The sequence below is a fragment of the Simochromis diagramma genome, unplaced genomic scaffold (genome assembly GCF_900408965.1).
Source record: "Simochromis diagramma unplaced genomic scaffold, fSimDia1.1 OVJJ01000343.1, whole genome shotgun sequence".
NCBI classification, from domain to species: domain Eukaryota; kingdom Metazoa; phylum Chordata; class Actinopteri; order Cichliformes; family Cichlidae; genus Simochromis; species Simochromis diagramma.
In genome coordinates, this window is record NW_024386831.1 from 3,780,300 (window position 1) to 3,805,108 (window position 24,809).

General features: G+C 41.4%; 1 protein-coding gene across 1 annotated transcript in view; it reads left to right on the plus strand.

Moving 5' to 3' along the window:
- The window catches only part of LOC120730942 (tensin-1-like), a 188,789-nt gene that overhangs the window by 88,567 nt on the left and 75,413 nt on the right, over positions 1-24,809 (plus strand). Inside the window, 1 exon segment of the mRNA XM_040027565.1 lies at positions 22,733-22,771. Within this exon segment, the coding sequence (XP_039883499.1) occupies positions 22,733-22,771 (39 nt within the window).

Genomic DNA, 24,809 nt, shown 5'->3' on the forward strand with positions numbered 1-24,809 from the left:
CAATCATTCGTGTACAGAAGAATTTGTTCCCTCCCAATAATAAACATTAAAGGAGCAAAGGGCCTACTTAGTGAAACTGATGTAGCAATCTTTTTTTTTTTTTTTTCCCCCTCTCGCATAGACACTCACAGCCACTTCATTAGGAACACCTGTTTATTTGCGTTTTAACACAAATATGTAGTCAGTCACTTGGCAGCAAGTCGATGCTTTTAGACATGTGGACAGGATCAAGACAGCCTCCTAAAGTTCAAACTGAGCATCAGAATGGGGAAGAAAAGGAATTTAAGTGCCTTTGTGAGCGTGGAAAGACCTTTGCTGTTGGCTGCACCATCTACCTTGTCTAGGATTTACAGAGAATGGTTTGTAAAGGCAAAATATCCAGTGAGCGGCAGATCTCTGGGAAAAAAATGTCTATATCAGAGGTTAGTGGACAATGGCCAGACTTCTTCAAGACTACAGTAACTCAAATAACCACTTGTTACACCGGCTGCCAAGCCTGACAGAAAAACTGAGGCTACAGTTCACACGGGCTCACCAAAATTGGACAATAGCCGATTGTAAAAATGTTTCCTGGTCTGACGAGTCTCAATTTTTGCTGCAACATTCAAATTAGGTGTAAAGAACATAAAAGCAGTTGAGGCTGATTTGGGTGGTATAATGCTGTGGGAAATATGGTTTTTTTGCACACTTTGGACCTCTTAGTACCAAATGACCATCATTTAAATAGCACAACCTCCCTGAGTGTTGCCGGTGACCATGACCATGCCTTTATGACTGCAGCGTACACATCTTCACAGCTCCCAGCAGGACACGGCATCATGTCACAAAGCTCAGATTGGTTTGAACATGGCAATGAGTTTTCTCCACAATCACCAGATCTCAGTCCAGTGGACCACTTTTAGGATGTGGTGAAGTGAAGATTCTCATCGAGCATGTGCTGCAGACATACACTGTTGAATCAATGCCATCAAGAATTAAGAGAGTTCTAAGGATGTCTCCAAAAGGGCATCCAACTCAGTCCTATCAAGAGGTAACTAATGAACTGCCTGGTTAATGTAAGTTATGAGTTTTTGTAGAACATGCAAGACACATTGTGTTCTGATCTCTGAGCTGCTGCACAGCAGCTTGAAGAAGCCAGAAGGAACATGATGAAGGAGGAGGTCTGACTGAAAGCCAAGCTGAGTGTTGTTTGCTTAAGCTAATGTAACTGTTTTTGATCAGTCTGAAAAACATCACTGAGATGCACACGATTCCACGTTTAAACATGCAGAAAGTTTTGCACATGAGCTTTAATATATCTGAGCTATTAAGCCCATGGCTTTATTAAGTGCTTTATAAACAGATAACACATTGTTACGCTGTGACTCACACATTTTGGAAATCTTGCCTACATGTGCGTGGATTTAGCAGGGAAAATACTGGGCGATAAAAGTAAATTAGTTGAAAGTAAGTCTGATTATTGTGCTTTTCTTTATATGGGGAAAAAAAGATGGTGCCATCATAAAGTAATGCAGAAAATGTAGAAAATTCAATAGAAATGTAAGGATTTTGTTCCTGTGGTGGATTCCCAGACCCTCCTGTTAATGTTGTGTCCTATTAAAATGAGTTAAAAAGAGACTGAGAGATTTCAGTTCCTACAAAAATGAGCAGTAAGAGTAAAAAAAAAAAAAAGAATTGGCGTGGCTGTGCGATAGTTGTTTCTGGCAGTGCCGGTGTGATTACAGACAGCAGCCACAGGATTATGAAGGTAATAAAAGCCAGGACGCAGGAAATAGCCCAGACTAAGAGAAACATATCAGCCTCAAACACAGACAGATAACTTCCCCACGCTTTGCACTTCCCGACATACACGGATGAAACTGGTGGTCTGCACCACTGCATTGTGGTGAGCGGCGAAACACAAAGCTCGACTCAGAGCCGCACAGGCAAACGCAGACACTAGGAACAGGGAATTCCCGCTCCCCACAGTTTAAAACCCTGTCCCTCCGCTGAAGGTGACTATCTCACATAAACAAGCATGTTGTTTTGTTGCCGTGAACCACATGTCTGCTCTTTGGCAGCACTCCCTTCCTTCCTGGGCCTTGTCATTAATAGTGAATTAAATAACGCTTACAGAGCTGACATCTGGTGAGCACGACTTCAAGCTAGAGGTGTTGCTCTTCAGAGCCGCCTTCCATGTAATTACCTCCAAGCAGCATCAAAGACGGTGGCCATTCTTTCCATGTTGAGACATAATCCTTAATGTGCTACAAAATTTGTACCATGCATTCTTCAGTAAAGCCTCTTTGTCTGCTACTGGATAATAGCCAGCGACGTTGTGGGAGCACATTAAAACGGCACGCTTACTGTAAGGCTGCGAGTAGTGCTATAACCTAGGCTGCTTGGATGACTTGAGGTGAGATTAAAGCCATCCAGTTTAATGTCATTTACTGGATAGTTGTTGAGTCTGATGTGGCCCAAATGTGCCAATCGGTTGACAGCTGCTAACAAAATCTATAGTACTGCATACAAACACACTTCCCCCAATGCTTTCATGCAGTGGCTGAATCGCACCAACCAGGTTATCACCTGTTGGCCATTAAACTGACATTAATGATAAGTTAAGACTAGATTCAATTAAAAAAAAAAAAAGTCAAATTTTCACTCAGTAATTTTGTTCATATCCATTCTCTTCACCACTTTATACTGGTGACATGTCCAGGGAGTATCCCCCAGCCCTCACCCTGTGACAGCTGGGATACGCTCAAGCATCCCCATCACCCTGTGTTATTTTTAATGCATAACTAATTGAATTTGGGGTTAGAAATGAACAACTAATCTGTTAGGTTAGTTTAAAATACAGTGGTTGCCTCATCTTTCAAAGCTCAGTTTTCTGTCAGGTAAAAAGTGACGATTCATCCCCGTTAACAAGTGACTATTTCATATTTTTCACATTAGACGGGGCTGGAAGACGACGTGTTGGTTTTACTGGTGGTGTCTGATGCATCAGTCTAGGATGAGCTCTGGTGACTGTGAAGGCCACAGCGAATGACTCCCATATTCTTATTATTCTTAGACCTTTTCTGTAAGCACTTCTACTCTGTGGATTGGAACAAACCTCTCCTGCCATAATAGACACATTTCATCACTGGATGAAGGTGATCACTTGGAACAGCTGATTTGTGGACCTAACAGGACCCACTAGATCACCCAACTTAAGGGGTCAAGAGCTTTTGATCTTTCTCCAAGTTATTGCTATTTAAGTTACTTGATTCTACTTTTTTGCCAGCTTAAAACTCGTAGTTTTCAAAGCCAAGGTGATATATTTAAAGGAAAGATATTTAAAATGTGAAAGGCTGATAGTCAGTAAAAGCAATCTTCTGACTACTTTCACTCTAGAGTGATGTTCTAAATCTTTATAATAGCATGTAGGGACAAGGTTTAACTCTTGGAATCAAAGCCATAGAATTTCATGGCGTTGTGAGCTGGTGACTGGTCAGCATGTAGCTCCTTGCTGCTGTTTACACTGTCTGACTTTGCCTTGAAGTCAATGGATTCATTCATGGTACTTTCCCTCTCGTGGGCAGCCGTAGAGTGAGTGTGTAGGAGAGAGCTTGTGGGGAAGGGGGGGGGGGCAGAAAAGGCGGGTGGAGGTCTGCCGACGACTCATATTTAACCTGTAACTTGAGAAGCTGATAACAAGGAGAGAATGAAGAATGAGCTCGTGATGAAGGAGTGTGTGTGAGAAAGTGAGAAAAAGACGGTGAAAGGAAAGAGCCGTGCTTTTGTTCCCCCCGATCTCACGTCCCCTTCTTCCCTCCCGATCTCCCTGGGAAATTTGACTTGAGTATTTTTCTCCTCCTTTCTCGTTACTCATGTGTCTCCCCGTTTGGGAGGAGGGTGAAAATGGTCTGAACAAGAGGGAGGAGAAAATAAACCCAGGGAGTGAAAGAGAGGGGAAATAGCTGTAGCCCGTAGCCAGACTTTGCCTGCTTATTCAGCGCCGAGTGCTGCACTGCGCCGTCTCCAGTTGTGGGATGTTAAGATTTGCCTTTGGCTGCACTTCGCCCCACTCGCGCGCTCACATTAAGACTCTTTAGACATCTTTATGCTCATTTTCTTGGAGGAGGAGTGAGTGAGGGAGAGGCTAACCAGACCTATTAGCCTGAAGCCTGAAACACACACACACACACACACACACAAACTCTCTCTCTCGCTCTCTCGTTCTCGCTCTCTGACACACACACACACACACACACTCCTCCAGTCCTGCGCTGCACCAAGGTAACAGTGAGTGGATTTAGCTTTTAGCCATCTGGTCGGAGCACAGAGGAAAAACCTCTCTGCTGCACACGGTGGGGGGGCAGAGGAAGAAAAGCCAAATGACGATGCAGCACTAAAACCAGACAGAGAAAACCAAAGAGTGAAAGAGAGAGAGAGAACGACACACAAAAAAAAGACACTCACTCTGAGACAGGATGGCCACCGCAGTGTTTCAGGTAAGAAGCGTGGTTGGGAAAGGAGGGTAAAGTACTGCTGTCTGTCTGATGTTCGAGCTCCTGGCTTTTCGTGTGTGTGTGTCCGTTTTCTGCATTGTGGATTTGCTTCACTGTTACAGAGAAACAAAGTTATCGCAGGATGTGTGTGACCTGACATAGGTGTGATACTCATGTGCGTTATGCTGCACTGGAGCAGTGCTGTCTTCAGTAGGTGAACAGTGATAAAGAGTGAATTCAGACACATATTGCGTGTTTCCACAGCAGAGTGCATCGAGCTGCTTCTGGTGTGGATTGCAGGATTTTATATTAACGAGCATGTAATATACACAAGCTCATGTTGTATCAGTGTAGTATTTAAATGTGTTTATGTCAGGTAATGTAAAGCACTGCTTGCTTCTGTAGTGCTTTTGTATGTGTGTGGTCTCCTTGGCTAACCACGTTTGTGGTTGGTGGCCCATGGTCATAGCTGGAAAGATGGTGGCCTCTTCTCTTCTCTTCTCTTCCACTTACCAAGAGTGAGAATGAAAATGTGTTTGCTGTCATGCTTTCAGTGGTGCTCTGTATAAAGTGTGTGTGTGTGTGTGTTTGTGTCGACTGCTGCAGTTGTTTCACAATAAGACCTTGCAAAAGTTGTTCCACAGATATAATCGCCCCAGGCGTGAGAAAACCCAACAGCACTTGGGGAATTTTTGGCACGTATAGCGGGAGTTACAGTTGCCTCCAGTTTGCTTCAAACTGGGGAGAAGAATAAAGACGTAATGTGAAAACACAGAGCGTATTCTTAAACAGATTTGCAAGGTCACGCTGGCCACTGACAGCTGTGATTTTTCTCTGTCCCATCCACCCTCACTGAGTGGGTGTTTGGATTTTTAACAGATTCTGGTTCTTTCAGCAGGATATAATGTGAGTAAGAGGTTAAATTGTCTTCACATAGTTAGAAGACAGTAGGTTTCCATAAATACATTTTGTAGTGTAGTTGGAGCTGTTGGAACACAATACTAGGCTATAATGTAATGTATTGCTGCTGCTGGTAATGTATGCTAGAGACAGCTGAACGAGTCCAGTAATACTTATCTTTCAGCATGGAGCTGGTGTTGATGATTGCCCCCTCTAGCCTTTATGCTTTTTAAAAACTGGCCCTTGTTTTGACAGATTTGAGAACCAATGGTGTTATTAGCAGATATTGGGGTAATTTCAGTAGGATTTCATTTTGGACTCAATATGTGGGCACCGTCTGCCAGTCACTGGTGAATTCATTATGGTAACCCTTCCTTTAACCACTGACATCAGAGGTTCCAACTTTGGGTCTGGCACTTTTGTAGTGCCAATGCTAGCCTTACAACATTTTTTTTAAAAAGATGGTGGAAATGTGTGAAATTGAGCACCAGCTATGCACTGATGGAAAAGTTATATGTGTCCACAAAAATGTCTAAATTTGACCCCTGTGCACCCCCAGCTTTTACACATAGTGTTTGTGCACAGTCACTTCCAGATGTTATACAGTGGGGTACATTTTGTCAGCATGGTTTCCAGTACAGGGAGATGTGACTGTAAATCAGTCCAAAGTTGTTGAGAGTAATCACCTTTATGCTCTGAGGAAACATTTCTGTCCTGATGTGAGCTGTATCGTCCAGGATTGCAGTGCTTCCATCCACAGTAGGACTGGTTTAACCAAGTTGACCACCTCTGTGACATTTTGGACCAATGTGTATGAGAGCACTTTCCACCACCCAACATCTTTAATTTTCATTGTACATTTCAGCTTCATTATAACCACAGAGACCCAGAAGTCTTTCAGCACTTGTAGTTTTGGGGAATCATTTATGAAAAGGCACCATATAAGCAAACTATAATAAGTGATGTCTTAATATATATTTAAGCAACATTGTGAAAGAGGTCTTGGAGTGGTAACCGTTTGGAATGGAAAGAATAAACAAGAAACAGTAACTAAATCTAAAAGCCTGTTGAATTTCCAGAAGCAATTCCATTTAAAAGCAGCATTATGTGATCAGCTAATCTAAGGAAAAACAATAGGTTGCATGCATAACACTGTTGTAAAGTGATCGGAGATGAGAAATGGGACGATATTAGCATTTGTCTGTCCAACTGACCAACTCCTGAGGGCAGCTTCTTTCATTTTAGCTGCTAATTTTTCATAGTCACCGGATAGTCTTCTTCTAAAAGCAGAAGAAAGGAAGGGGAAACCAAAACAATTAAAGAAGCTAAAAAGAATTTAAATTACTCAAGAGATTAAAGGGAATGCAGATTCCTGTGTTGCACAGACCTTTAAACCAATACTACGGGCAAAATACTGATTACAAATGATTTGCTGGAATGAGCGGTTTCTGACATCACAATTGGTAATAACTTGTAGGATGTGTAACCCACACATTCCTTGGCTGGCGTATGTGTAACACGGCATTGTCTTGCCTGAAGAGCGGCATTACCCGTGACGCCTGGCTTTGTGGGAATGGCGAACATCCACTGGCTTGAAGCCTGTGCCGGACTGGATTTCAGAAGAGGCATTTTTCATCATTACTGTCTGCCAGTCTGCCAAAGCCTCCCTCAACCCACTCTTACAGGCAACTCTAACCACAGTTACATACTCAACCACACATTCAGCCATAAGATCGGGACAGAGGAAGGGCTGGCCAGTTTGTGAAGGTGTGTTTGTTCACTTACTGTGTATGTGTGTGTGTGTGTATTTCTAGGATTAGGGATAAGGCAGTGCTTCATGAACCATAAAAAACCACCAGTGTGAATTCTCATGCTCTTCAGCTGATGTAATCTTTCTTCTTCTGTGTGTATGTCTCAGTTCTTGCAGACACTGCCTCAGCTACGACATTACCGTGTATTGTAACAAACCATTTAGTTTCTTGTGTTTACTATTTTCTCACGGACTCACATTGTGACTGTGCACTACTCTAGAAGAGTGAGAGAACTTGGCTTTAGCCCTTTATTCAAGGGCACAAAGGTGCATTGTAATGTAAGCCAGGAGACACTTTTGATTTTGCTCAATGTTACACTCAAGTACAGTACAAAGTTTGCATATCCAGCTTAGGCTGAATCGATACATTGCATAATACATCTACTGTATTATAATTGAACTAATGCACTCTCACTTATGTTCACAAAATGCTGTGCTGAACTGTAATGTGTGCACACAGCAATATATTTATTCCCTGGGTCCTCGGGGCTCAATGTTGGCACATACTGCAAACCTGCAATACATTAGCAACATAAATAATCCATAGCCATGCCAAGGCATCATGCCTTATTGTTGGGCTTTTAGTATAATTAATAGCTTCCACTGAGAGCAAGTAAAAGCTTCACATTTATCAAGGGCGTCATATAATGTTTCACTTATTGTCGTTGCTTAGCAGGTCGTCTGGCATATATGAGAAACTGCTGTCATAGGCGCACAGGAAGGTGTTTTAAGAGCGTTTCAAAGAGCATATCCGGAGACTAATGTTGCAGTTAAAATGAACAGCGAACCCCCTTCAAAATTTACTGCTTAGGATGCTCGAACAACTCGGGACCATCAGCCCACCAGCTTGGATGAACACACACTGTTTTCAAGCTTTCTTTTGAGGTGTTTAAGTTGTGCATTATCATTGGGTGATGTGTTGAAATAATTCAACACGGCCATGAACATTCATAACCTGTACGAGTTCATCCCATAGATACAGATACATACCTGCTAATTATGGCTTTCTCCTTATAACATTGCAAAACAAAGCTGGAGTACAGTCGCTTTGATGGGTTTTACTCTGCATTATTTGACAACAATTCCAAAAAGCACCAACACCACAAACACGCTCGGGTAGCGGAAGTGAGGCCCGGCTGGCTGCAAACGTGCTTTTTTTCCTGCTTTAGAATTTCGCATGTCAATATGGGAGTTTATGGGAATTGAGCAGTTTCTTGGAGCCAGCCTCAAACACACTGAAGGCCTGCAGTTTTTGGTACTCCTATATCTTCTTTGGTTTTCAGCTTCCAAGGTTGTCGGCTGGTTGTGACTTACTGGTAGGTTTGGGGCTTCTGGTATCTTTTTATTGGAGAAACTTGTCCAAAATGGGAATGTAGACTTCCACACTGATGTTTTTGTTCTCCAGGACTGAACGTCTTCACAACACTTCATCTTCTGGTCTCACATTATGGAAATCTCTGGCAGTGATTAAACACAACTCTACACAGTAGCTTAACGCAAGAAAAAAAAAAGATGACACCACCTTGAGAGAAGAAATAAATTAAAATATGAATTGGACTTGTTCCATTGCAGATAGGTAAAATAGTTATACAGCTCCTCCAGCTGGCCTTTTGTGCATCATGTACAGTTTGTAAAATATTTGTATTAATTTATTTTTGGCTAAAAACCTCAGTGGGTATAATGGCTTGTTTTATGTTTTGCTGTCAAGAATTTGCCCGCAGTCTTCTTTCTTTCCATGTTTCTTGACTGGTAACTGGAGCCAGCAGTCTTTAGACTTCCCGAGGACCCTCACAGATTACTACTCTTTAAATAGAGGGGCTCCTTATAATACCCCCAAAAAGTGGAACATTTAATGACAGCTAATCTTTTCAATGACTCCATGCAATCAAGCTGGAGGCCTGGTATAATGGCCCTTTCTTGAATAGCATTGGTAGTTTCATAGTCAAGGAACATATTGAGAAAGGAGGGGGGTTTCATTTTCCCAGCCTCTTTTTGGGAGGTTTATTTTGGCATGCAACTTCAGGGTTTTTTTGATTACCAAATGACACCGTTCCCCATTTTCCAGGATGGCAACCTTATCAGTAGACCAGTAATACTTTGTATCAGGGGTATCCAATCAATGTCCTCAATGTACCCTTGCAGTGCACCATCTCACAAACATTGACTTGTTTTGGCTTTAAAGCAGCTTGATGATTATTGAACGTGGCTCCTCCAGGGGAACTGAGCCACATGTAGAGTCTTGACAGATTTATTTACCTTTTGTTATCCCGGTGCGCTTACATGCACACGTTAGTTGAGATGGTTTGGCTCTTTTTAAGCCTTTATGCCCCTCGTACACCATTCGTGCCAGTTTTGCCCAAAAGTCAATAAAAAACACAGTTTCTGCTTTGTTATGCTTTCCCTGAAGGTATTCACTCAGTTCTTCTAGTTTCCGAGGGTTTGTATAAGATGTAAACATTTTGATTTTCTGATGTCATAGCTTGACTGCGATCAGGATGGTTTGTTTTTGATCTCATTATTGCTGAACCTGCACCACTGAGTTGAAACTTTTTTTAAACATCTTTCAGATTGTTTGCACAGTAGATATGAGAGAAGACTGATGAGGTCATGTCTCAGGATTTGATTTCCAGGTCTTCTTATAAGTTTGCTTTGGACTTAGTTCTTGACTTTGACGCGTAATAGCCTTCGACAAGATGCCGTAGCTTTGAACCTCTGTGGCCACTTATTTCATCACTGATTCTTTTAAGATTTCCTCCAGATTTGGTGAACCAGCTCCTGATTAGATGAGGCCAGCATGGTGGTGTAGTGGTAAGCACTCCTGCCTTCCAGCAAGAAAGCTACTTTTAACCCGGCGGGTTGGATTGGGCCTTTCTGTATGGAGTTTGTGTTCTCTGAGGTGTGTCCAAAGTGTGTATCCTGCTTCTCATCCAGTGTCAGCTAGGATAGGCTCCAAGCGCACCATGAGCCTGTTTGGATAAGGAATTAAGAAGATGGATGGATGGATAAAGTTTATGACATTTAGACTTGAGCAAAGTCTAAATGTCACAAATGTTTGGTTCAAAAACAGTTTGAAAGATGCATCTTATCCCATCATTGCATTTTGAGGTTTTTTTTAACATGATATATATGGAAAACATAAAAACAATGCAAACTTTATGTCACTTTATTCTCTGGGTAAGAAGGTAAATTATCCCGTTAAATCAATGTGAGATGTGAAAGCATTTTAGTGTCCACATGACTGAGCATCCATGTGAACACCATGCGAGGTATGTTCATGTGTGTGTGCCAGAAGTCCACGAGGAGGGCGGGAGGTTGTTTTCTTTTCCTTTTTTCTTCTTCTTTGTTATCAAGCCTCCATGTCTCTGTGGGGAATGTTTATAGAAAGCAGACCTGTTTCCTCGCTTTTACCAGAAACCTTCATATTGTTGTTTGCTTTTCATGACTGATTGGTGTCGAGCGGGGCTTATAGTACTGACCAGAAAGGCAGGAAACATCAGTGCCAGGTTCCTGATTTTTCACCAAGCTGCTTGGACTCACTTGAAGGCTGGAGAGCTAAAAGATGGGAGAAAGGCTTGTCTGGGCCTGAGTACAAATATGCCTTTAATCTTTTTTATAAAACATAAAATATAGTTTCTCAGCTTTGTGGAGTGTTTTTAAAGCTTGCCAGGAAGTATATAGGAGTGTAACTGCTAGACATCAGATTTTAATGGCCAGGATAGTTTTGCCCAACTTGTTCATGACCTGTTAATGGCAGTGGTGAGTTTGCTTTCTTATGCGTATTATTAATAGCTCTATTTAGGATATTAATATTTGTGCTGGAAACACAGTGCGGCAGTGATTAATGCTCAGCTGAGTCAAGTTATGCAGATCTGTGAATGGATCTGTGTTTTCTCTGCAGATTTTTTTTGTTTCATACTGATCGAATGTCAGAAATGAGTGATTGTGCGCAAAGCAAAATGGAGCAAATAGAAATTCTTAAGTAATCCTATGTTTAACAGCTGATGTTTAACTGCTGATGAGTGCATGATGAACATCAGTTTTGTTAAAAAAAAAAAAAAAAAAAACGGGACTTGAAGGAGAAGCAGATAAAGGAGGGAGATGCTTTGGTGGGATTAAATGTGAAACCCAAACCCACCCATCCATCTGTCGTTAGAAAACAGCTAAATGTGTAGGCGTGCAGGTGACTTAGTGCTGCAGTTAAATGAACGATATCCTTCCCTTTGTGGGGTTTTTCTTTCCTTTTCTTTTTCATTGAGGTTATAACATAACAGCTGTGCACAGTTTGACTGCACAGGCTCGTCTCAGCTTGTCCAGTTTTCTCCCCTGACATCAACCTGTTGCTTTCCAAGATCTCGACGCTTCTCATGCAAATGCAATCTAATGTTGAGATAACAGTTCCCCTCCAAAATACGCACATATGAATAAAAAAAATGTTCTGTTGATTTTAATCACATCATGTGTTCGTAATCAGTAAATGGGGCATAATTGTAGAAATGGAAATTTAAAATGGAGCTATTATGCTTCTCCTTCTCTTCTCTTTTTGTATATACTATTACAATGGTGGATGCTTAAATTAAACATGGCCAAATGTGACCCTGCGAGTCCAAAGCTCAGGCTTCACACTGCTCTAACACCCTGTTTTGAACCATTTTGTCTATTCCTAGCTCTGTGTGATGTCATTGAGAGTGGGTATACCTAATAAGGTCATCTTACTGTAGGAACATTGCTCTGGCTGTGAACATAGAAGCTCCGCCCACTTGCTGTTTAAAGCTCAACATCAGGTGGGGGGCAGCCAATCAGGAGAAAGTTATCTTAAAGGGAGCAAAGGATGATTTGAGTGGCTCCACCAAAGCTCAGTGTAAGATAAATAAAGATTATTTTAAACTGTGAATCATGCAGAGCTACTGCTACTCTAAACTAGTAATAAAAATATGGAGGGTCTCATTCCCAGGGTGTCAAAAGATCTCATGGATACTAGAAAGGTCTCCTTTGGCATGATTCACTGAGTTTAACGGAGAAATGCTTGTCATACTCTTTAGTTGTTGCATTTGGACACTTAGCTTTACGTTTAAATGCTCACCCACAGCATTTAAACGTAAAGCACCAAGTGCCTTATGGTTCTCTGTTCACACCACTGATTTTTGCACAAGTCAAAGCTGAGCTGGCTTCAACATTTCTTCAGTGGCGCAGTCATGCGTGAAGCTCAACCAGTCATTTAGTTTCATGTTTAGGAACACGCAGATGCCAAGGGATGATGTGGACAAGCACTAGAGCAGCACTTGATAACTGACTGAGACTTTGAGTCTAGCTGCTCGTTCTTGCTGATTTTGTAAGTTTGTCACTCGTTCTGATAAACTAATTTGCTATTAACAAAGCAGCCAGTGAAAAGAATCAGAAGAATATGAGAAAATATGAGCTTCCAAACACAACACTAACCCCATGTCCTTGACTCGTGACTTACACCACCTCCATCTACACGTCCTCGTTCTGTGGCGTCCAATATGCTAGGTGTGTCAAACCACCGACGCCAGAAGATGCCACAAAATGGCAGTATGTGACACTCTGGGATGGGAATGCCTTAGTTTCAAAAGTCCAGCTATGCTTAAAATGTTTGTGAACTGCTTCTTTGAGCGTATTTGATATTTACTGTTGCAGAAAAATGCATGTGCAGAGTTTGACACATTAAAAGTGTTTTAACATTCCTGCTCTGTGTTCACCTCGACTCTGAATGAAAGTCTTTTGTAATCAAATCATATTCCAGGATGCAAACATATGTCATCATAAAGACTGAGACATGAATCAAAGAAATTAAAGGTTTTATTACCAAATGTTTATGAGACAAAAATTGTTATTCTGTATTAAGCATTCATTTCTGCTTTTATGACTTTGACCCATTATTTCTTTCTGTTCTGGCTTGTTCCATTTGTTTGCGTGTTTTAAGGGCCGTTCCTACAGTAACATCTCCTGCAAGTGAGCAGATGTCCAATGACGACATGTGGAAAAATGTCTTCATGTGAACATGTGTCACTGAGATATAAAATGGGGAGATGCTGAAAGACTTCTGACAGAAGCTGAAGTTTCCCTCTGCTTGCTGTCTTTCAGCAAAGCTTGGCAAAATTCCTTGCAAAGGTTTATCCATACTGTAAGCACAGCAGTGAAATTGGTATTGATCTTTGCATCTGACTGTGGGTGAGGGAGCAAACACAAGCACAATGCCCAAAATGTCAAAGGAAAAATGGCACAGAAGATGGCAAGCTTGCCAACTCACCAGAGGACATAAACCACCCTCTGAACCCTGATTCTTCATGGCTGCCTTCTTCTTAACCCCCTCTTCTCGTCCTCAGCCGCTTGGCCTGGTGCCAGAAAGTGAGAGCCATGCTAAATGTGTAAATCAGCGTGCTGGTAAATACCAGCTCTTAGCTGAAAGACCCTGGGAAGGGAACGTGACCCCCGCTGTAACTTTAGAACAAAAGAAACAAGCCGCAGCTTCTCCCCTCACCACGCTGTCAGCCCCGTCCAACAAAGACAGGGGTGAGAATGAGCAGGCGCTCCGGTCGGCTGAAGGCCACTTTGAGCTGCAGCCGTGGAGAAGAAGCATGGCAGGGACATGCAAAGGCTGTCTGATCCCTCCGGGGTTCAATTTGCTCCTACACAGGCAAAGAAACAAACTGTGTGCTCATTATGATGGTTTTTTGTTTCAAAAATCTTTTGACATCTATCTGTATCTCTTTATCATCACTGTGGCAGTGAATAAAGTTAGCGTTAGCTAATCTTTGCTAGGTAGTGTGATGGACTTAGCTGTGGCTTTCTTTTATAGTGCACACATACAGGATCAGAACTGAGATGAGATGTGTGGTTGACACCTAGAGACCAACAGTTAATCTTAATAGACTGACACAAACTAACTCAAGCCAGCAACATGTTTTTTACCGAATGCTGTCAGACATGTTTTGCGTCTCACTATTTCTGAAGGGTTAGGGTTGGACACGAGCCTCTCAGAATTACCACTAACAATGCAGTCCAAACTTCTATTTCTAATTGCCAGTACACAAAAAGGTTTGCAAAAAGAAAGAAATACAAGGCTGAAATTCCTGAGGCGGCAATTGCACGTGTAATTTTAAAATGGTTGCATAACCTCTTAATTGTAAAATGAGGTGGGTAATTTGTGGTGGAATGTTTTTATATTGGAAATTATGGACATGGTTGATTCACACCTCTGCAATTATTGCAAATCATGAGTGATCCAGAGTAATTCTAGCCCAGGGATGGGCAATCTCAGTCCACGAGGGCCGGTGTCCTGCAGGTTTTAGATCTCACCTTGGGTCAACACACCTGAATCACATGATTAGTTCGTTACCAGGCCTCTGGAGAACTTCAGGACATGTTGAGGAGCTAATTTAGCCATTTAAATCTGCTGTGTTGGTTCGAGGACACATCAAAAAACCTGCAGGGACACCGGCCCTCATGGACTGAGATTGCCCACCCCTGTACTAGCCCCATGCAAACAGGGCTTTAGACTGTCTGTGAAGGTTCTCAGTCATCCAGGTCATCGTAGTCCAGATCTTCCCAAAGTGTGGGGCCCGCCCCCTAGGGGGAGCGCAGTATGAGAAGGGAAAAAAAAACAACGCTTGGACACTGCTAGCACGGGGCGCCTCCACAAATGCAAAGCAGGAGATGAACCATAGCTGAATATGTTTCCAAACCAACTTCCTTGATAGCAATGTTGAATATTATTACACAGGAAAAAAACAACTACATGTAAAATAATCACACCGTGACGCCTCTAGCTTTCTAAATAGAGGGACAATAACTGCATGTGTATGTGTAAGCATGTAAAACCTGAAGATAGAGACAAAATACTGTTAATCTGACTATCTGCCATTTTGCAATTCATCTCATGTAAACAATAACGTGGCGCACAGCGTGACGTGAAAAAAGGCACATACCTTTTGACGTTGCGTGAAGAACTCTGTATTCCTCGTCAACACGTAAACGTAAAAAAGGAGTTTTAAAAAAATCTCCGTGTTCAGTGATTTGAAACGCAGTTTACGTGTGGACGAAACAGCTGCGTTTTCAAAAATACCCGTGTAGGTGTGGACGCAGAGTTAGTAGTTTATTTTCTTACTAACTGTAATTTATTGCAGATTACTTGTATTTGCCTAATTGTTTACTAAATGTCTGAGGTGTGAAATAAGCCGCAATGGAGCAAAATATGGGCGTGTGTGGTTGGAGGACGTGGGTTAGGGTTAGGGTTACATTTTTCTTGTAAAACAAAGGGGGGCCTAGCAAAAAAAGTTTGGGAACCACTGTAGTCTAAGAAGCTTGGAAAGAAGCGTCTGGACTTCTTTAAGTTGCTTGAAGACGTTTCACCTCTCATCTGAGATGTTTCTTCAGTTCTTCAGTGATTAGGTAGAGGTTCATTAGGAGGTCCATTGTCCCTCTTGGGAGAACACTCCCACAGAGCTTAAATCTGGGACTCTTCACCATTTGACCCTAGAACTGACGAAGCGTCTCGGATGAGAGGTGAAACGTCTTCAAGCAACTTAAAGAAGTCCAGACGCTTTTATAGTAATACAAAGACAGATGATAAAAAGCCTTTCTAGAAAAGATGGATTTTTTTGTGCAAAAGTCCCCAATGTGGTGAATAATTAATTGATGTCCTAATTGTTTTTGCTATAAGATACTATACTGTATACACCCAAATACTGTATAGTACAGTATAATAATCCCAGACGTGTACTTAAATATGCTGACAAAAGAAAAACAGACACAACCGTGCGTACATGCCTCTTCATTCCTGAAGTGCTTCTCATTCTGTGACACATAAATCAGCAGCGCCGAGATGAGGACCAGTGTTTGGAGACAGCGGCTCAGTCGTGTACACGTCCTGCAGTCCAATCTGCTAATAAATCTGAGATTTTCCACAACTTTCCCTTGAGGGAAACAAAGAGGCCATAACTTTCACACAGACTGAGACAGACAAGAAAGAAAAATATGTGGATGTAAAGCAGCAGAAGTGTACATTAGGAAAAAAGAAAAATACATCGGGCAAAGAATGAGGTTTAAGGAATTCCTATTCAGCCCGCATAGATGCATCAGAATTCTAATAAAATAATGAATATGGATCAAGAAGGAGAAAAAAGCAAAGTGAAGAGGGCATAGTTGCTTGGACCAAAGCTCTCCCATCATTCCTTTGTGCTTTGATAATATCCCAATAAGTCCATACGAAGCCGCACTCTGGCACACTCGACCAGCACGGACGCAGAAAAGCCTTCTGTTACTCGTTACGCCTCGCAAATTGAATTTGCACAGTGAATATTTCGGCCGGGACGTGCCAGATGCAAAGATCTGGATAAACATAAAAGCACACAGGGAAGCCGTGTGTTTATATGCCAGTGCAGAGAGCTGGAGAAAGTTTTCTAGCGCACGCCCTCCCACGCTCTTTTCCACGGTGGAGAGCGAGCTAACCTGCATGGAAATCGGTTTGCTGCTTGAAGTAAAGCTGGAACGTCCATCTCTGTGTTTGATTTTCTTCCGTGAAGGTTGAGATTTGTAGAAATAGGCATAGCGGAATTTGTTTACCCAAATAATGAATCGATTCATTTTTTTCTCCGTGCCGCGCCGGTGGGTTCGTTGGTGGGGTCGTTGGTGGGGTTATTAACATATTCAGATCTGGGAGAATGACATCGGTTACATATCGTGTCAGTTTCTGGAGTGTGTCAGCGGCTAGCAGGAAGCTTACTGCATGTGAACGCCGTCATACGAGCCAGGGATATCTGACATGGACTTTTGTCTGCAGGAAATGGGCCCTTGTTTAATGCAGTTAACAGAAGCATGTATGGAATGCAACAACACAATTATCCTTTATTATATTACACTCATTTGAATACTGCCGATAGCATCAACACACACTCTCACCAGGCTTCCTCCCCACGCACCGCAGAGCCCGGACAAAGGCTTTGTGTAGGTTTTCATCTAAATTCAGACATTATTCAGAAGCCATGGTTACACTGGACCCATTGCATTTCGTTCTATGGGCTGTTTGCACGTTTGATTCTGGTCAACAATATACCTTATGTGTGGGTCTATAGTACTGAGGCTAGTGCTGTAATCTGAGCTTATCTTGCAGTAGTGTAAAATATCCTTTCATTTTCCATGGGGGTGTTTAGATACACTTACAGAAATCTGACTTCTTAAAGCATGAAATCTACAATGTACAGCTGAGGTTGACACAGCAGCTGTGGCTACTTCTGGCTTTTCTTCCAATAGATGCTGAAATATTCTATGTTTATATATATATTTTTTTTTGAGTGCGGGTCCCAACTTGTTTTTCTCTAAAAATGCATGTGGTCAGATGGAAAAGCACACAAACTTGTCCATTTGTACAAAATGAAATAGCTGGTAATGGACAGACACAATGTTACTGATGGTTACATCCTCATGCAATAAAGAGGATATATGTTGTATCAAAAGACAGCTGAAGGTGCAGAGGGTATAGCAAACGTTTGTCTTGAAACTGTTTGTCTAGAACTGTCATTGCTGCTTTTAATAGAAGATAAGAATTTAGGTGTGAAAATCATGCTTCCTTAGTTTTTAACTAAAGAATATTCTGTATCATAAATACAGTTTTGAGATTTTTAAAGTAACAAACCTGCTTTAAAGTATGTTGAAACATCAGTAACTTGTGATTAATTTGATTGTGTGCAGTTCCCTGCCTGCATTGGCATGTATGCATTAGGAGCCATGGTTCCCCCATGCAATATGAAAGCCACATAGATTTGATATTAGAGCAGTATTTCCATAGATGGCGATGATCATTGCAGCATTTACATAAATATATGTATCTGTAATTCAAAACGCATGCAGTGTTTCGACAGGAAAATTGAGGAGAGGACCAAAATAAGAGTTTAATGTCTAGGTACCAAAGTTCTTTAGATATTTAATTCTGGACCAACATGGCGGACTCGACTGACGACTATCCTGAAACGTTTTAATGCTCACGCTTCTATTGAAAAGTAAATTAATGCACTTTTAGTTTTGCCCATGCAGACTTCTCGTGTTGGAAATATTTGTTTCATTCAGTGGTTTCCTGCTGTTTGACCTGTGGCTATCCCATTGCTAAGTGCTCACCTGCTTTTTAGATAAATATTTGCTGTGGTTTCTGGTGGACCCTGACTCTGACTGCAACAGTACAATGGCACCAAGTCCCAGTGAAGCAGCTACTTAGCACGAGAGAGAATGTGAGCTATTCTAATGTGGGCAGACTACCTACAGTCTCAATCTGAACTTCTAATCAGCGGTTACATTACAGTGGCGCCATTCGCTAATTTGTCATTGATATTGCATCAAACATAATTTAATTGCAAATAAAATGAATGAATTTTATTGGTCATGACAACTGAGTTGCAATAACTAAATAAATGTTTTGGCGCCTTCATGAACTTGCTCTTTATGTTCTGTTCTGCCATTTTGGCCGCTGTCTTCGAAATGACGCATTTAACGATTACATTTCCACTTATTCTGTACAGTGCATCAGATCTAATAACTGTTTATCTGATGGCTGATTCTTCGAATGAAATGTAGCCCAGTCAAAGTAGTGTTCATTGTTTTGGGGCTCACCAAACAAGACCGTTCATGGCTATTTCTGCTCCTTCCTGACAGAACAGTACAACCTTTAAGTCACATATCAGCACTAATGTTCTCCTCTCTGTTAATATCTTTTTTCCCCCTTGTGTTTTACTTACTTTCTTATATTCTTAATTTGCTAGTGTGCTTATCCTGCTGCATGACCCAGTTTGAGCTAAGCTTTAGCTGTCAGACAGAAGGCTTCACATTTGACTCTAGAATACTTAAGAGTACTTTGGTATACACAGGAGTATCAACTCAATAACTACAAAGCGCCCAGGTATTCTGGCTTCAAAATAAGCCAAAATCATCACCCTTCCTTCATTGTGCTGACATTTGGTATGATGTGTTTGTCCTAATATGTTCTTTACATGCAACTTTGCAAACCTAAGCCATGCATCAGTCCATAAATTTTAGTATTTAAAATGCTAACTGAGCTCTTGGCTTGTTACGGTTTCTTACCTGGCACAAATGCTCGAGCTGACCTTGGGGTGAATTTGTTTGAATGTCCACTCCTGGGATTATTGTGGCATTGTATGCCTGCATGCCCTGGATCAGCAAACTGCCAAAACTTCTGCCTTCATAGAGTTGCTAACGCTTGCTGATGATCAGTTACTCAGGTGGGTTTGAATAGGAGCAACTGGCTGCTACTTGCTCCTTTAACTCTTGTGGAGGAAGCAAGTTTAGTTTAGTTTTTTAGCTTTTTTTAATTTTTTAGTTTTAGTTTTTCGCAGAACTGCCTCTCTGTCTATTGCATTTTCTTATTACTTTAGTAGAAGTTGAGCAGAGCTCTGGTGGGAATAACATGAGGTCACTGAAACTCCATGCACTAATAGACAAGTTTACCCCCACAGGCACACGAGAAGTAACAGCAGAGTAAGAAAGATGTCAATCAATCACTGTCTGCACATGCCCACACAGCCCTGAGAAGATTAGACAATATAAGTGAAAACACCTGTGTGCGCAGCTATGGGCCGTCGAGCGTAGCATATAGGCTTTTATTGCAAATTAACTTTAAAGAAATGGTAGGATGAAATGAAGCATGGATGTTTTAAACACACTGTTCTGTTTGGTATTACTTTAGCTATCTTTCTGAGCTTATAACAGATAATGAAAGGGCCTAAACATGGTTTACAGTCAAGATAAAAGCATGCTCTTGTTCAAGTATGCAGACTAGATATTGCAAAAACTTGATCACTTGAAATTCCATGCATGTGAACACTCTGGGTGATGACTGACTGCAGGTGGATGAGCTGTCAACAGCATGGGGCAGGGGCAGGGGCAGCGTCAGGTGAGAACACTGACCAGGCCCAAGGAGCCTGGGCCCCCGAAGGAACAGGGAGAGAAGAACGGTGTGCTGTTGAGCGCGAGTGATAAGGATGGGAGGGCTAGAATAACTTGTAACTGAGGTTGATTTAAGGCAGACGTAAATACTGTATCCTGTCATCTCCAGGCACACTTCACCATGTAAGACAAAATTCTCTAACCTCCTAGGACATGGCGTTCCACATATGTGGACAACACATTTTGGGTTATTTAGACCAAAATTCTCAATTTTGCTCTACAAGGGCCTGATATCCACTTACGAGGACATTATACCGCTACTGTTCTATCGAAATTTTAAACGAATATCCTCATATGTGGCTCTCGTTTTTCTTAGAAACAAAAATTAGGTAAAAAAAAAAAATCTGGTAGTTCTATAGTTTTACGTTCATCAGGTCCCAATCAGCCCAAATATCAGAGAGAAATTAAAAATGCATGCCGTGGAAGAGTTCGGGTCTTAGGAGGTTAAAACAGACATAATCCATTCTAGCGGGTAATATATTAGGACGGTGGTGACTGTGACAGACAGCATGAAATCAGTGAAAAAAGTGTTGCTCTTACCTCATGTTTTACCTAATTGGAACAGACTGTATCACGGTCGAGATATTGCATTTCACAACTAACAAGCATTCATGGAAGGGTTCCATTGAAATAGTAACAGCCACTGTGTTGGAGCCTGTCTTAAATTTAGGCACTGTCTTTTTGCATATCAGCTGCTTCCATTGCTAAAGGGACTAAAATCATGTAATCTGATTAAGGTCATTTCCTGTTTAGAGTTAGCATTCCTGTATTCCAGATGGGGTAACAGCTATAAAAGAGACTGTAATGACCCAAGGTGACTCACACATCCTCACCCTTGTGAATCTAATCAGCCGTCCAACATCCCAGTGGCAGTTATCCAGTGACCCTTTTAAGTTTGGTTTTGAGAACTGGCAGATAGTAAAACATACTTTGTTTCAAAAGTACAGTGGGTTGTTTATACAAGTACATAGTGCTAGCTAATTTGGGTCTTTTTAATTCAAATTGTTAAGGCTGGGACTGGAAATTGACCAATGAATCCGGTCACCCGATCTAATAAATATTTGATTATTTTGTATCCATATCCATATGAGTATACAGCCCAACAATAAGCAAGAAAATCCAGCGGTGGTTGAGCTCCAGCTGGGATTTTCATAACCACTAAATCATAGTGAGACTTCATCAATCGCACAAACTCTGGCACTGAACCTGCCAACATTTACACATAGTTTGAAGGGTCAAAAACAGTGAAGCGAAGTCTGCGATACATGACGCGAGCAATTCTTTGGCCAATATCCTCCCAACAACACTGCGCTAAGCTGCATGAAAGGCCTAATGAGACCGCACTTTTTCAAAGGCTGTTTTTTATTTTATTATTGCGGGCAGAGGAAGAATGTGCTACAGTAACACAAAGCAGACCCCGACATCGCAGAAATCCAGTCTTCAAGCAATGACTCGTTTAGTCTCGGATAAGGAGAGAGGTGGAGCGGTAGCAAAGATGAAAGGTGCTCTTAGAGGTTAACAGCAGTGATAACCTCGAGGCCTAATCGTTCAAAGCTAAAACGGACGGAGCATAGCAATGAAATTCGAATATAGGAAAAGAGCAATGACAAAGGCCCTCTAGAATCATAAAGCTGCCCCGTGCTATCACCGGTCAGTCGGTTATGTATGAGATGAAGGTACTAACTGGTGAAAATCCAAATGAGAAATGTCAGAAGAATGATACGAAACACTAACCAAGGATGAGAAGACTGGCATGCACAGGAAGGAAACAACCACCACGTTGACATCCTGTTTGCATTCATGCTCATCAAGCGGGCATCTTTTTCTAGGCGCACATCATTCGAATCTTCTGCTAGAAGCCATTATCATTATACTCTTCCTGTTTATCAGCCTCATGCCCTCACGCTGAGCTCACAGAATGATTATGGAAACTGTTGGATGGTAATCGGATTAGTCCGAGCACTTGACAGATCACGAGTTCTGTTGGAGCGGTCCCACCGCTTTGTTCTTCTGTTTAATTTAATAAGGTCTCACGGTACGAGGGGTCGGACGTGAACATGTACAACAACAGTCTGTCGTTACCTTGTCTTTAAACTCAGTAGCTCCGAATCAGCACCTGCTAAACACTGTCCATACAGTTCTTGAATTATCAGCCTTATTTAAAGATGCATCCATTGTTTTTTGGCCATTTGGGGGTCACAAAAATACTTTTTTCAATTCAACATCATGCACAAAAGTTGCCATAAAGCCAAAACAGTGAGCTGAACGGAGTTAAAACAGTAAAGCAGAGGCGACTTTTAGATATTATTTTACATTAGTTTGTTTCCGAAGGGGATTCTTCCTTTTCTCTTTCTGGTAGCTCTAATTCTGTAGAAGCTTGTCCTTTGCTTGTTGTATATTCTACAGTGGAGATGGAGAAACACATGGGTGCTAACTTAAAGCATCTGGGGTTCATGTCGAAAATATGAAGCCATAAATTGTAATCTAAATATAGCTGCCAGTGTGCTTGTTGTTTACAGTGTTTCTCTAACTCCAAATTAGCATCCACATAACTCACTGCTTGTCTTTCTGTTTTCAGGTGTCCTCATCTTGTGTTCCAGCAACAAACTATGAGTTGGTAAGCAACAGTCTTTCTTTTCTTTTTTCTTTTTTGTGTTGGTAATTGCTTCCATGCTGTACTTGTTACAGTGTCCGTCTTGGTGCAGAATTGTTGCAAATAAGGTTGGAAAGTAACATGCTCTATCAGCTACACTAACACTGCAGTCACTATAGCAGATAATGGTCCATTATCTGGAGGCCCCCAGAGACAAACTTGTGATTTGGGGCTATATAAATAAACCTGACATTGCTCGACTTAACCGTTGTTTGGCAGCTTATTTTCTGTTCTGATAAGGTTATAAAGGTTATAGCTTTTGGAATAAAAGTTTAAAAAAATCTTCTGGATAAGAAAGGTAAATAAAAAGCTGTGCTATTGAATCTGCTATATCATGATGACGACTTTTGGTCTTTGAAATAACACTGAGCAAAGTGGGACGTATTCTGGGTATGAAAAGATTCTGCAAGAGCCATAAAATATTCGCTTGCTCGGTTGCCTTATATGGTATTGACATACGAGGCTGTGTTAGACTTGGATATGATTCGCTTGCTCGCTTCATCGAATGTTGTGTGTTTAAATGGTTTTGGGCGCTTGACAAACCAAAGCAAATATCCCCTGCACTTTTCTGTGCTCACACAGAAAATATTTCTTGAAATTGTCTTATTTTGTTTTTAAAAGCAGCAGTAATTAAGAAAGAACATGTTATTATCCTTGCAGTTGCCTTGGCACTAGATGCCTTCTCCATGAAGACATCTGTTTGAGATGTGCAGAGGCATGAGGCTAAGCTCTCTGGGCATTGTTAAAGGCATGTGTTTGAGTTCATTGCTTTCTGAAACACCTTTGGGATGCAGAGGGCAAGATTTTACCACAAAAATAGACTTCACCGCTATCAGTTGGCCTCTATCAGTTTTCCCTCCACCTTTTTCATCTGACGCACTCCTGCAGCCGTCACATGGACTAGGTTCAAGTTTCACCAATTTAGGTGTTTATCCAGAGTTTTAAGTAGTTTATTAGTAGTATAGTAGTATTTTAATAGTCAACGGTAAGGAAGAAAAAACAATTTATCCACTAGACATATGTGTGTCATGTCAAAAATACACATATAAATAATATTGAAAAATTTTAAAAATATACCTTTTTTTTTTTAATGCATTTGTACAGTTGTGTAACAGACACTGTATTCATAATCATTCATGATGTTTTTCATACCCACATTTTTCAAGCAGTGTGGAGGACACTTTGTTAGTAATATTGAAATACAGATTAAAAAAATATTATAATATCTTAATTGGTTGTGTATTGCTGAAGAAAGCAGAGGCAAACAGTAACTGCAGGGCAAATCTCGACAGTCTATCTCTTGAGCTTGCCAAAAGGCGTCTCCCTCGAGGCTTTTATGCCTGCATTAAAGGTGCTGATTGCCTCCATAAACACGGACGGGCTGAGGTGTAAAACACTGGTTGACGTGTCTTTACTGTACTGCTGAGGAGAGAGGAAGAAACACAGAAGTGTTAAAGCTGAGGGAAACAATGGATTTCAACACAAACAATGGCACTTTTTTTTTTTAATTTTCTAAAAATACAACTGCAGATACTGAAGAGGAAATAGGAAGCATGAAAAATAAACACAATGGTGGACACCTGCTTTTATGCACCTGAAGTTTTCCAAAGACTTGTGGTGTTAACTTTTGTTGGTAAGCTTTGCTGTGTTTGGTTTTTAAAGTGCAGTATGTATTACAGAAATGAGTAAGTTATTGTGTTTGTGCGTCACCTCTCTGGTGTGTGACAGGAAACTGGATGGTGTGTGTGTGTGGACGTGAGAGTGTGCATGCCTGCGAGGCCTGAGGTGTGCTCTCAGTCAGCTCTCCTCAGCCCTTGTTTGGTGAATTCCTTTGCTCACAGCCAAAGGCGACGTGATTTACTGCCCTGCATCAGGTACACTCTGATTGACCATATATTAACTCAGTTGGAGAAAAATGCTGAAAAAAAAATAGAAAGGTTTTTGTTTTGTTTTTTTAATCCAGACATTCCAGTAAGATTGACGAGCTACAACTGGAAGAAAT